Below are 13,023 nucleotides of genomic sequence, written 5' to 3' on the forward strand. Positions count from 1 at the left end.
TTAGCTTTGATTTTATATCTTCTTCCTCTTCCTCTATATATATTAACAGTTTTAGTGATTTTATATCCCAACCGTGTTTGGTGCGTGAGCCTCGGCCTCCCCTATTATTATCATTATTATATGATACGAATAGTATTACTAATAGTAATCTTGGGATTTCAATTGCAAAGTCCAAGCTAGCTTCCGAGTCTCAGTCAAGAATACCTTCTGCCGCCTTGGTCAACCTTCGCCGTCGATCTCCCGCCATGGCCGATACACTCCCCAACGCCGCTGGATCTTCTTACCATCTTCGCCACGTCCACTCTATGTCCTCCGCCGCCTCCCGATCGAATACCGTCATCCTCGGCGACGCCCTTGCTTCCGAGGAGCACGATCTCGTCGTCTCCAATCCGGATTTCTCTGCCCAGGCTCTCGTTCCCTCCCCCGACAAGGTTCTCTCTCGCCTTCTCTACTTTTCTTTTCTATTTGTCAAACCAACTCAATCGAATTCGCCTTGCGCTGCTGCAGTATCTCGAAATGTACAAACGGTCCATTGAGGACCCTGCCGGATTCTGGTCCGACATTGCTTCCCAGTTCTACTGGAAACAGAAATGGGGGACGCCAGTTTACTCTGAGAATTTCGACGTTCGCAAGGGCAGGATCAACATTGAGGTCTGTCAGTCATCTCATCCCCCATCCTTTTTGCTTTCATTTCCTTTGCTTGCTCTCTGCACATTTTAATCAACATTTGCTTTCAATTTCTGTTTGGGAGTCAGTGGTTCAAGGGCGGGATGACCAACATATGTTACAACTGCGTGGATGCTAACATTGCTGCCGGTAACGGTGAGAAGATTGCAATCTATTGGGAAGGGAACGAGCTCGGTGTTGACGCCACTCTGACTTACAACCAACTCCTCCACAAAGTTTGCCAGGTTATTTTTCACTTTGCTCTACCTCCATGCCTTCTTGCAACTTGCATATCAGCCGCTCAACTTTCCCACTTAACTTTTTTGCTAACAGCTTGCAAATTACTTGAAAGACATTGGTGTCCGAAAGGGTGATGCTGTTTTGATTTATCTACCCATGCTCATGGAATTGCCCATAGCTATGCTTGCTTGTGCTCGCATTGGTGCTGTTCACTCGGTATTGCCTTTCTGACACAACTAGCATCTTCATTTATCAACTCCTCAGTAGCATAAACACTGACCTGCTTGTTTGCTCAGATTGTTTTTGCAGGATTCTCATCTGAATCTCTTTCCCAAAGGATCGCGGATTGCAAACCAAAGGTTGTTTTAACCTGCAATGCTGTAAAAAGAGGACCTAAGGTCATCCATCTAAAAGACATAGTTGACACATCACTAGCTGACTCTGCAAAGAATGGCACAGTTGTAGGTAATTATATGGAATTTCACCTTCTTATTAGTTATTACTAGAGCTTTTCGTTAGATAAAACTGTTTTTGGTTGGGAACAGGGATGGGAATGGTGTGAAGTAGAAGCCTAATACTCATCAGACAACCATAACATTCTGAATCTTAAAGCTATAGCTGTCATTTTCAACATCAGGAAAGATTTAAGTTGTGTCAGATGGTGTTATAGGAAACAAGAGATAAAAACTGGATTTAACTAACATATATCATATCAATATGATAACACAAATGGAGGTCTCTGCACATGCATTTTATGTTGATTAATTTATGAGTGTAGAAGTTTATAACATGAAAGCAAATTAACACAAATCCCTTATGACAACCCTCTAGTGCTAACTTTATCCATTGCATAATTGCAATGATTCCTATGCTTATTGCTTGGTACTTCTTTCTTTCTATCACATTGAAGTATGTCCCATCAGATACTTAACCACTGAATTGCATATTTACTATGCTGATTTGCTTCAATGTTATAGATTTATTGAGCAGTTTATGAAGTGTTGTGTTATGTGTACAACGTTTCAAAAAATATGGCAATTGGCTTCCCTGTAGTATCCTGTGAATGATTGAGCAGTTTTATTAAGTATTGTTTCACGGGTACAATATTTAAGAAAGATATGGCAATTGGGTCCCTTGTAGTACTCAGAAACTCTCTGTTCTGCAGATGTTTGCTTGACCTATGCAAATGAATCTGCCTTGAAGAAGGAAAGCACTAAGTGGGTCGAGGGACGAGATATTTGGTGGCAGGTGCGTTGATAAATGAACCTTCAAGTTCACGTAGTCTTATGTGAAATTGTACATAAAGGCAACATAAAGGAAACTTAGTTTATAACTGAATATGAAACTGCTACAGACACGCAGCCAAGTAAGAACTCGTGTGTTTGAGAACTTCGAGACACATTTTAGAACTTCTAGTCTAAATATTTTGTTTATACTTTATAGAACTTGAACCCAAATCTTTTAATTCTACTTCTCGCTTACAATTACACGATTTGACATCTATAGTAAAAATCGCATGCTGCAATTTATTTCTGCCTCACATAACACACCTAAATTCTAAATCAAACACTAATTTTACTAATGTACAATTCGAGGACTCAAAAACTCTCAACGAAACATCCTCTAAATAATTTTCTACCACTAAAGTCAAGTACCCAGTACCTGATATTATCCATATTTAACAGTTAATTATTATAGGGATTGCACATTACAATATATGTATTTTGAAGCTACCACTGTTTTCTTGTTTGACTAGCCATATGGTCATCATTATATGCTATATAAGGACACGAAGGATCTATTTTAGCTCCCTTATGAGCTGCTTAAAGTAGCCTCAGCTTAGGCGTGCTCGCTATCTTTTGAAAGGTGTCTGGAAATCTTGACTGATAAGTGATAACTTATATTGGTTTGGAATCAAACATATCTGCATTTGTCCTATTGCTTCTATGCAGTTATCTGACAAGATTTCAATTCCTTAAATATTTTTTAATATTTAATGGTTGCATGAATAGTAGAAGACCAAAAGAAAGTATGACATGTTGCTATTCAAATTGAATATTTTATATTCAAGATTTACAGGTATATGCAAAGTCTAGCTGACAAAACTGTAGATCCAGATAATAGTTGCATCTCACCATGCAATCATTCTTGTTCTCATGTTTTGCAGGACGTTCTTTCTAAGTATCCGACTTCTTGTGATGTGGAATGGGTGGATGCAGAAGATCCACTTTTCTTGCTTTATACCAGTGGGAGCACTGGAAAACCCAAGGTATTAAAGTTTTGGAATTGTGAGATATTGTACTTTTTCTGTGCATGAACTTGCTCAAGAAAGTTACATTGGTTGATTTGGAAGGGAGTTCTGCATACAACTGGAGGGTACATGGTGTATACAGCTACAACATTTAAGTATGCATTTGACTATAAATCCTCAGACGTATACTGGTATGCCAAACCTGATCTAATTCTTTCCCTTGTCACCTTAATTTGTGATTCCAGTGGTGATTATCATTTACCCTGCCTTTCTGATTTGTTCTCTGCCTGACCTGTATCTTCACTGCTCAGGTGTACAGCTGATTGTGGTTGGATTACTGGGCATAGCTATGTCACTTATGGGCCTATGCTGAATGGAGCTACTGTTGTCGTCTTTGAAGGGGTATTTTTTTAGTACCTGTGGACCAATTGTTTTTATTACATAACTCTGCTTGGAATCTAAAATAAATTGCTTACTGCTCTATTGTGATGTGGATTCTTCATGAATCCTGCTGTGACATTCTAGCACAAATAGAATTTTCTTAATTACAACAATTACAAACGTGCAGATGAAATCTTTAGGGCTCTAAGCTATTAAAAATATTCTACTCATAGGAAGTTGATGCCAAATTTTTGTCATATCTGATATTCTCTAATTTTGTTGTGTGGACTGAAAATTTTATTTCATGGTTTAGCATGGCTGGAGTCATATGTAGGCATGCCTGACATAAAAAAATTACATCTTGAAATTGCCATCGAACATCCTGCAGGCTCCTAATTATCCTGATTCTGGCCGTTGCTGGGACATAGTTGACAAATACAAGGTTTCTATATTCTACACTGCACCAACATTGGTACGATCATTGATGCGTGAAGGAGATGAGGCAAGAATACCCAACTACCTTTTTAGTGCATATTATTTCACAAAATCTGTAATATGTGTCCAAATGTCCCCATGTACATTTTCTGATAAAGAGTGACTAGTTTTTATCTTATATATTACTCAAGCTATTGAATCAGACCTTCAAAGGTTTAGCCATTCAACATTATATATTTTACCATGATTTTTGGAGTATTGTGTTGCTCCTGATAGTTGGTTAATCACTTTTTATGGTTCCAAAAAGAAATAAAACTTAGAAAAATGAGACAGACTGAGCTTAAATCACAGTGCTGATTTTATTATGTATAACTTGCAGCATGTCAGCCAATATTCACGAAAATCCTTGCGAGTCCTTGGCAGTGTGGGCGAACCGATTAATCCAAGCGCATGGAGGTTTACAATTTATTCTTAAAGATTTCTTTCTATGCTTCATCCAATTGATAGTTAATAGCTATCTTTCTCAGATGGGTTTAAGTTCTAGTGTTTACATGCATCTTGTTCTCTTTATATAACCTGAATTTTCCTCTCCATACAACCAGATGGTTTTATAATGTGGTGGGAGACTCACGATGCCCCATTTCCGACACTTGGTGGCAGACAGAGACTGGGGGCTTCCTGGTAAATAATTGTGTTTCATTTGATTCTATACTCCTGCAAATACACTGCTTGAAACTAAATCTAACCTTTATTGCCATGTAGATCACTCCTTTACCGGGTGCTTGGCCTCAGAAACCTGGTTCTGCTACCTTCCCATTTTTCGGGGTCCAGGTAATGCCGTAATGGAATGCAAGTTCATATTATAGCACTATTGAAATCTGTATTATCTATATATGCATGTCTTAATGCTTGCTTATAATATGCTTGTATTCTTATCGTGCACTTGTACTTTTAAGCTTATTAATGTGATTCAACAAAAGCACGCATACAATAAATAAAACAAAGATTCAGGGAATGCTGGGTGATGCTGCACTGGTATTTACGTTATAGTTTAGTTAGTTCTTGTCATACTTTTAGTTTACCTGTTTCGTGATGTATGATGATCTTGTAAGAGGCAACAAAAACTTAAGGGGTCAACGCAATGTGAACAGTCAAAATTGGTGCTATGCCTATTTTGTCATATAAACCCTTCAAAATCTGTCAATGAAATTTTGAATTTTGATTAACTTTTATTGCTTTATAAATATATTTCATGGAAGTTAATCCTACTTTTTATATTAAGTATCAAAGATTCAAAATCTTGATTAAAGCTATTTTGAACTTAAGCCTAGTTGGTGAATTTGACTTCCCCAGAATAATTTATGTTGCAAGCAATAGAAAGTTGTTTCTGTTAAATGATAATTTCTTGAGTAATTTGCTGATACATGGGCCTTTCGGTTTCATTTAAAATATTAACCACTTCTTTCTGGACCATCCTTTTGTGATAGCCTCCAAATTGGTTCGGTGACAAACTGACAATGGACTCAGTTATATCCCAAATTTAAGCCTTTAAAACTTGTTAATGCAGCCTGTCATAGTGGATGAAAAGGGTGCTGAACTTGAAGGCGAATGCAGTGGGTATTTGTGTATTAAAAGCTCTTGGCCTGGTGCATTCAGAACACTTTTTGGAGATCATGAAAGATATGAAACAACTTACTTCAGTGCCTTCCCTGGCTACTATTTCAGCGGAGATGGTTGCAGAAGGTATGTTTTTGTGGGAAATAAACAAAAGGTCTTAGAATTGAAATTGAGATAAATAATGCCCTCGCTCCTTATCTTTCTCTCTCAATTTCTTTGAATTTTGTTTATATATTTTCATCTGGGAATTTAGGGACAAGGATGGTTACCACTGGCTAACTGGCAGAGTTGATGATGTTATTAACGTCAGGTACTGTTCTTTGTTTTTCTCTTGTTGGTGTTTCAAACTGGGTAACTATTCAGAACAACAAATAGTGACAGAGATTGTATGATCATCGAATGGAATACAGCGCCCTATCAGGTCTATTGTAGCCTTAGGAGGCCTTTACTTTGCATGATGGATAAGATACATGATTGAGTTATCTTCAAGATTAGGATTTCTCCAATCCACCTTTCATTGGGATATAAATCAAGGCCAAGCAAAACTAGCTCAAATGATTGAAATAATCAAGGGTCTTGGGATATCCCAAAGTTCCAATCCATCTAAATAAACAAGGGATTAAACTTTTTATTTTTATCTATTAAGGCTAATCTTCAAAAGTAAACGCCCCCTTAGAGATCTGTCAATTCTATGCCCTACAGAGACAATCAAATAAATCCAAACTTTAGTTGCTATTTACCGTGCTAGATATTTATTCTGCATCATCATAGTAGAGCTCACAATCCAAGACATCTAGAGTCAACATTTGCTTGGAGCTCTTTGAATTCTTCCTCTTTAAGACGGTTCTGTTTAACAACTCATGAGTTTGTAAGAAGTTTGGACCTTCAACCTTCATGTTAATATGCTTGATGATATATGTTAGAGAACTTTTGGGAGCAAGCTAATATTGACTGGAAAAAACCTCTACAAATTTCAGTTGTTTATAAATGTGTCAAAGATAGACTAACTGTATCCAGACAGACTTTTTGTGAGGTCTGTAATCTACCAGGAAATGAAAAAGCACTTTATCCCCTGTAACATGTGATGTTTCCTTTCGATGATAGATGCCAAAGGAAGTTAATAGCTGCAAAGCAGTCTCAGATTCTATTTTGAAAGGTTTAAAGAACATGAAACGAACTTGACTATGAAATCAGGCTTGATTTTATTTTAGTTTGATAGTTTGAGCTAGTTCATCAGAATTTACATGTTCAAAATTTCTTTTATGACATGCAGTGGACATCGTATTGGCACCGCAGAAGTGGAATCTGCCTTAGTCTCACACCCCCAGTGTGCTGAAGCCGCTGTTGTTGGTGTTGAGCATGAGGTAGATTTATGTCTAATTCCATATCACTCTAATACATCATTAGTTTTCCACTTTCCTCCACACTTGGGCCTCTGAGTTGAGGCTCTTTAATCATTTCAATTTCTAATGTGACATTAGGTTAAAGGACAAGGCATATATGCATTCGTTACATTGGTTGAAGGGGTTCCTTACAGTGATGATCTCCGGAAAAGTCTCATTATGACTGTGAGAAAGCAGGTGCGTGGAACAATAATTATCATGTGTGCAGAAGAAGCAAGTTGAGCTAATGGATACACTCATTTTTATATTGATGCATACGGCACCAAGTGTTGAATATTTAGGATTACTGGATCTGAAACTACATAAAAAATAAAAACAAGCTGTTTACTGCACCGTAAACCCTTTTAGCTGACATATGGTTTGGGTCATGTTGACTTGCTGTGCTCGATCAGATAACTCTATTACATAACATGAATTAGAGATATTTTCAATGTCATAAGGGTCCAATTACTGGGGCAACTTGATCTAGTATCTAGAGTAGAGGCTTTCCGTGTCCCTACTGTTTGATATTGTCTATTCATGCATTCCTCTGAATAATAAATGATCATTGCATTTGTGCTGGGAAATGATGGTCAGAGCTGTTATTGATCATAGCATACAGAGAGTGGTTGCTATTGTGTTACTCTTATATTTAGAGTTTATTATTATTTCTTGATGATATCTAAAATGTGAGTTTATTTCAGATTGGAGCATTTGCATCTCCGGACAGAATCCACTGGGCCCCTGGTCTACCAAAGACGAGAAGCGGAAAGATAATGAGAAGAATTTTGAGGAAAATTGCTTCGCGACAGTTAGATGAGCTTGGTGATATAAGCACACTTGCAGAGCCTGGAGTTGTTGATCAGCTTATAGCACTGGCAGATTCCTGACTTTTTTTTTTATCATTTTGTTATACCATTTCACTACAGGACCAGTGTTGTTATACCATATTGTTGTAATATTTGACTTGTGTAAATTGGTTGGGGCCAATAATAAATTATAGTGGATGAGCTTTGTTTCTATAATTAGATTGTTTGTTGCTACTTTAAATTGATAAATAAAGGTGGGTGTATTTTTGTTATTGTTCAAATTTAAGAGTTGACGAACCATGTTTTATCCCCTTGAAGGGTTGAGGATCCTTCGTTTTATGGCAGTCTTGAAACAAAGTCGAGCATACATAGCCATGTTACGAGCGTCGAGCTGATAAGTTTAAATATTTCAAGGTGTTTTGAATAACTGTAATTCGAGTAATGGCATGTCCATTTCGAATTTATGGCTACATTTTTTTATTTTTTTTTGGAAAAAGAAAAAAAAAAGTAAAAAGTTTTTATTGGCTGCATACAGAATTACAAAAATAAAATGTGGCTAATAATCCCAATTGAATAAATATATATGATTGACAACTGATGATAAAAGTAATTAAAAAGTGTTTATTGGGCTACACCACCAGAATATATTAGTAGTGAGCAAGACGGAGCCAGGAATTAAGTTCGGGGGGGCTGAACTTGTACAGGGTTTGGGGGCGGTAGCCCCCGAGATTTTTTTTTGGCATTCTGTATATTTAAGGTATTTTTTTTATTAAAATACGAGCATAATACTAATAATAACGAACAATATTTTCATAGATTATATAATTTCAATATATCACAAAACTTTTTGTGGACATTCCGTATATTTAAGACATTTTTTATTAAAAGACAAGCATAATAATAATAATAACAAACAACATGTCCATAGATTATATATTTTCTATATATTACAAATTAGTTTCAATACATTATAATTTTTTTTTAGCATTTCATACATATTAGGCATTTTTTATTAAAAGACAAGTATAATAGTAATAATAACAAACAATATTTCATAGATTATATAGTTTTAAATAATAAAATTATCCTTAAATTAAGTATATATGAGAGAATATAATAACCAAATACTCTTTTATAAAAAAAATTATTTTATAATAGGTATAAACATATATCTATATATTTTTTAAAATTAAAATTAAAAAAAAAAACTCAAAATTTGGAAGGGGGCTCTAGCCCCCCCGGCTCCGTCCCTGGTAGTGAGTCCAATGAAATGGGATGAAAGATAGATAACATATACTCTAGCAAAGTCAATCTTTTAATATATGAACTTATTCATCTTTTAATTTTTGATCAATTTTTTCTACACAAAAACTTGGGTATAATCGGACGTACCGTATAATCGAGTTGACCCGCATCAAGATTTTGACCCGCATCCTGAGCCAAATCGTGTGAGTGACATTATTTGGTTATACAAATGACACTGCCTATAATTAAAACTATTCAGTTATATAAATGACACAGTAACATTTTAAAATTTTATAGTGTCATTTTCAAGTTTATAGTATCATTTAAAATATTTTTTTTGAGCGAAAAAAGGTGAATGTTTTATTAATAAGCAATGTTCAAATCAAGAATAGGGCATGAGTAGAAAAGAAAAACACGATCAACAAGAGCAAAATCAACTAATCTATCAGCTATGACATTTCCCCCCTAGGAGTCTAGCTATAAGAGACATGCTCCATCTCAGATGCTCGGTCTCGGATCTTTCGCAAAGTGCTGCCCAGGTAGGATAAATCATCCTCTTTATTATGGAGCGTCCAAAATAATGTTTGGCAGTCCGTCTCTACCACAATATTAGTGATGCCCCACTCTCTACACAAAGAAAGGCCTCCCAACACAGCAATGCCTTCTCCCTCCTCCCCTGAGAACGGACCAAGGTGAAACCCAAACCGGCAGCCGGCGTAAGAGCCATCAGCCCCTTGGAGAACCATCCCAACACCGACACCTGTTTCTCCCACTACCGCCGCATCACATCGGTGCTTTCATTGTCCCTCACTACACTGCACCGTCAAATTTTGGCCCACTCGAACAGCATGGTCACCCACCGGTTTCGTCCAGAAGTTTCTTTGAGCAATCATAAAATAATCTTGATGGCCGAACTCATGTCCTTGAAAAACAAGAACATTCCTAGCATACCATAACGTCCACAGCAGAGTTGCGAAGAGATGATGGGTTTCCTTGGAATAATTTGTGTGATAAAACATTATAGTATCATTTACAATTTTATAGTGTCAATTACATGAAGTGTCATTTATATTTCTGAATAGTATCAATTATACACAATGTCGTTTACAATGTTATAGTGTCATTTATACGCAATGTCATTTGTATAACATAATAGTGTTATAGTGTCAATTACAGACAATGTCATTTATATATTTACACGATTTGGATCATGATACGAGTTTAGATCAGGATGTGGGTCAGGATCTGGGTGCGGGTCAACCCGGTTGTACGTAGGGCTGTTGTTGGGAAATTAATGAAATATCCTAGCCCTAGTTTTGATGATACCAAAACTCTTAGATTTTATTCTTCTAGACTAGATCTTTTCGAACTCAAGTGTTAGAGCTCAGTTATTTAGCTAGATTGAAGTTTTGAAGACTTAAGACCGGCAGACTGAAGATCGACGGATTTAAGATCGCTTGACTGAAGATCGTAACTGAAAAGACTGAAGACAGATACTGAAGTATTTAATGGACGAAGACTTCACTGAAGATTCAGTTATGACTAAATAACTAATGATGGCCACGTGGAAATAGCGGACTGATACATAAGTCAAGTATTCGTTGACATTTTTCATCGGACTGAACCTTAACTTAAAAGAAAAGCCACGTACACACCAAGTACAACAGCATTAAATGCAGAGATATTGAAGATCGTCCTTTCCTGAGCAGAGCTTTCCTTTTTGGTGCTAACTTTTTAGAAGTACCATGCTCCTACGGCTAGAGACGTGATTCCTCATTAAATCAGGAGCCTCGCAGATTGAAGCCTCAGCCAAAATTCGAATCTATCTCACAACGGTCGAATTCTTGAAGACCATCTAGCTAACGGATCTATTCAAGACTTTGCCTATAAATAGAGCTCGAGGATTATCTTCAATCTTCACCGATTCAAACACTCAAGCTGAACCTCTGCCAAGATCGCAACTCAGCCCACTTACTGATATCCAAAGTTTGAATTGAATAAGAGAATATCTAAAGCCCAAATGAATTTACTGATTACATAAATTTTCTTACATCCTTAGGCAAATTCCTTGTAAAATTCCTAGCCTAAGTCCCCGATTACAGAGAGCATGTTCTCTGTAATTTATGTGGTATTTTGAACCCCTTTTCAATCGAGCGAAAAGAGAGTTTGAGAAAGAGAGTTCGAGACAGTGGTCTGAACTCAAGAGTTCTTAGCCCCCGCAAGCAAGGCGAGTATAGTTTTTGCAACTGCGAGCTGAGAAGGAGACGAGAAGTCCAATCCAGTGTATTGGCATTGAAAGCTTGTTTTAGTTGAAGGTTTGTTGTGAACCCGTAAGCACAAGCCCAGAGTGATTGTTAGTGTGATCAACTGACCGTGGACGTAGGAACTTGTTTGCGAACCACGTAAAAATCTTGTGTTGTTTATTGCTTTCAGTATTTACTTTCCTTTGTTGTGTACAAACTCTTTATTACATTGAAACTGATAAACTGAAAAGAGAAACCTAAATCGGACTAAGTGTTAATTAAAAAGGCTATTTTTTAAGTTTATTTTCCGTTGCTGGTGTTATTAGTCTAACTGATAAATCATTGGATAATCAGTAAGATTCATAACACTTATCTGATTTCAAATTCTAGACTGAAATCTTACGTGGATATTCAGTTAAAGCTTTGTGCCTAACTGAAATCAAAACACTGAAAATATTTCAGTATCAGTCTACACCTCTGTTTTAACTGAAACAGTCTTTGACTGTTGTCTTTCAGCCTAAACCTTTCAGTATCAGTCGATACTCTTTCAGTTCCTCAAAGGTTTTTTTTCGAAAAATAGCCTATTGGTGTATTCTCCCCCCCATACACCAGTTCAGTGACCCTTCGGGACCCAATAGCTGTATACAAACCGAAATGAGCCGAATACCTCCAGGCTCGGGCTCGGTTCGTGAAAATTTAGCCCGGCTCAAGCTTGAATTCGAGCTTTAAAATGAGCTCGAACTCGAGCTCGGCTCGAATTTCGAGCTCGGTTCGAATTATTTATATATTAAGGTTTCATTAAAATAAAAAATATTAATTATTCATATATTTCTAAACTATTTATGAGTCATAATTTATAATTTATTTTTAATAAATAGATAATTTGTCAAGTTAGTTGTGATTTTTTTAATTATGAGAATTTTTTTATTATTCAAAAAATATTTAACAAATGAAAAATATAAAATTATTATTTAATAAATATATTCGCGAGCCTATTCCCGGATATATTCGTGATCCTATTCCTCACGAATAGTCTCGCGAAGGTACGAGCCGAACATGTTCGCGAGCTCACGAGTAGAATATGTACAAGCTCGAGTTCGACTCGATAATTTTATCGAGCTCGGATTCGGGCTCGAATTAAGCTCGTTTAAAAAACAAACGAATTTCGAACGAGCTTTTTTTGAGCCGAGTCCCGAATTGTTCGCGAGCGACTTGGTTCATTTATAACTTAGTTGTACCCAAAATCACCTCTTTTTTATATCTGATGAGATTAATGTTGACTATGTCAAAATTAAAACTAAGCTAGCAAAATCAATTATTCAATTGGCATCTGACTAGATTACACGGCAACGTATCATAAAGAAATTCCCTCCCCCTTTCCTCTCCAATTCAATTTACATAGAAAAACCCTTTCACTTCTAATTCTCTCTAATCCTTTCTCTTTCACCTACAAAAAAAAAATTATTGCGTTGCCCTCCATCATTGTCTTAATTCTTGCATTTCTCTCCTACATTAGTGGTTGGGACCTCTGCACATTTCTCTAAAAAAATGACGCTGCCAAACTCCTGCATTCCCCTCATCATTGTCTTCCTCGTCAATCTCCCACAAACTACCCTTAAACCCCTCCTACGCCCCTTGCCCCGCCCACAACTTTCCCTCCTCGCCCCACCAGCGGCAACGACCCTTCTCAGTGTTCCATCGATGTTGACTGTAAAATCATCAAATCTTAATGAACAAATTTTGAATTTGGCTTT

The 13,023-nt window shown here is 36.7% G+C and overlaps 1 protein-coding gene across 1 annotated transcript; it reads left to right on the plus strand.

Moving 5' to 3' along the window:
* Nucleotides 1-6: 6 nt before the first annotated feature.
* On the plus strand, nucleotides 7-8,053 carry LOC131015973 (acetyl-coenzyme A synthetase, chloroplastic/glyoxysomal). Its single transcript, XM_057944491.1, has 18 exons — nucleotides 7-431; nucleotides 508-651; nucleotides 756-911; nucleotides 1,000-1,122; nucleotides 1,203-1,371; nucleotides 2,072-2,154; nucleotides 3,074-3,175; nucleotides 3,260-3,348; nucleotides 3,469-3,559; nucleotides 3,927-4,040; nucleotides 4,353-4,429; nucleotides 4,576-4,654; nucleotides 4,736-4,804; nucleotides 5,541-5,716; nucleotides 5,844-5,900; nucleotides 6,864-6,954; nucleotides 7,072-7,170; nucleotides 7,677-8,053. The coding sequence occupies exons 1-18, from the start codon at nucleotides 246-248 to the stop codon at nucleotides 7,860-7,862; spliced, it is 2,091 nt and encodes a 696-aa protein (XP_057800474.1). The 5' UTR covers nucleotides 7-245; the 3' UTR covers nucleotides 7,863-8,053.
* Nucleotides 8,054-13,023: the final 4,970 nt, after the last annotated feature.

The sequence above is a fragment of the Salvia miltiorrhiza genome, chromosome 3, assembly GCF_028751815.1.
Source record: "Salvia miltiorrhiza cultivar Shanhuang (shh) chromosome 3, IMPLAD_Smil_shh, whole genome shotgun sequence".
Lineage (NCBI taxonomy): Eukaryota > Viridiplantae > Streptophyta > Magnoliopsida > Lamiales > Lamiaceae > Salvia > Salvia miltiorrhiza.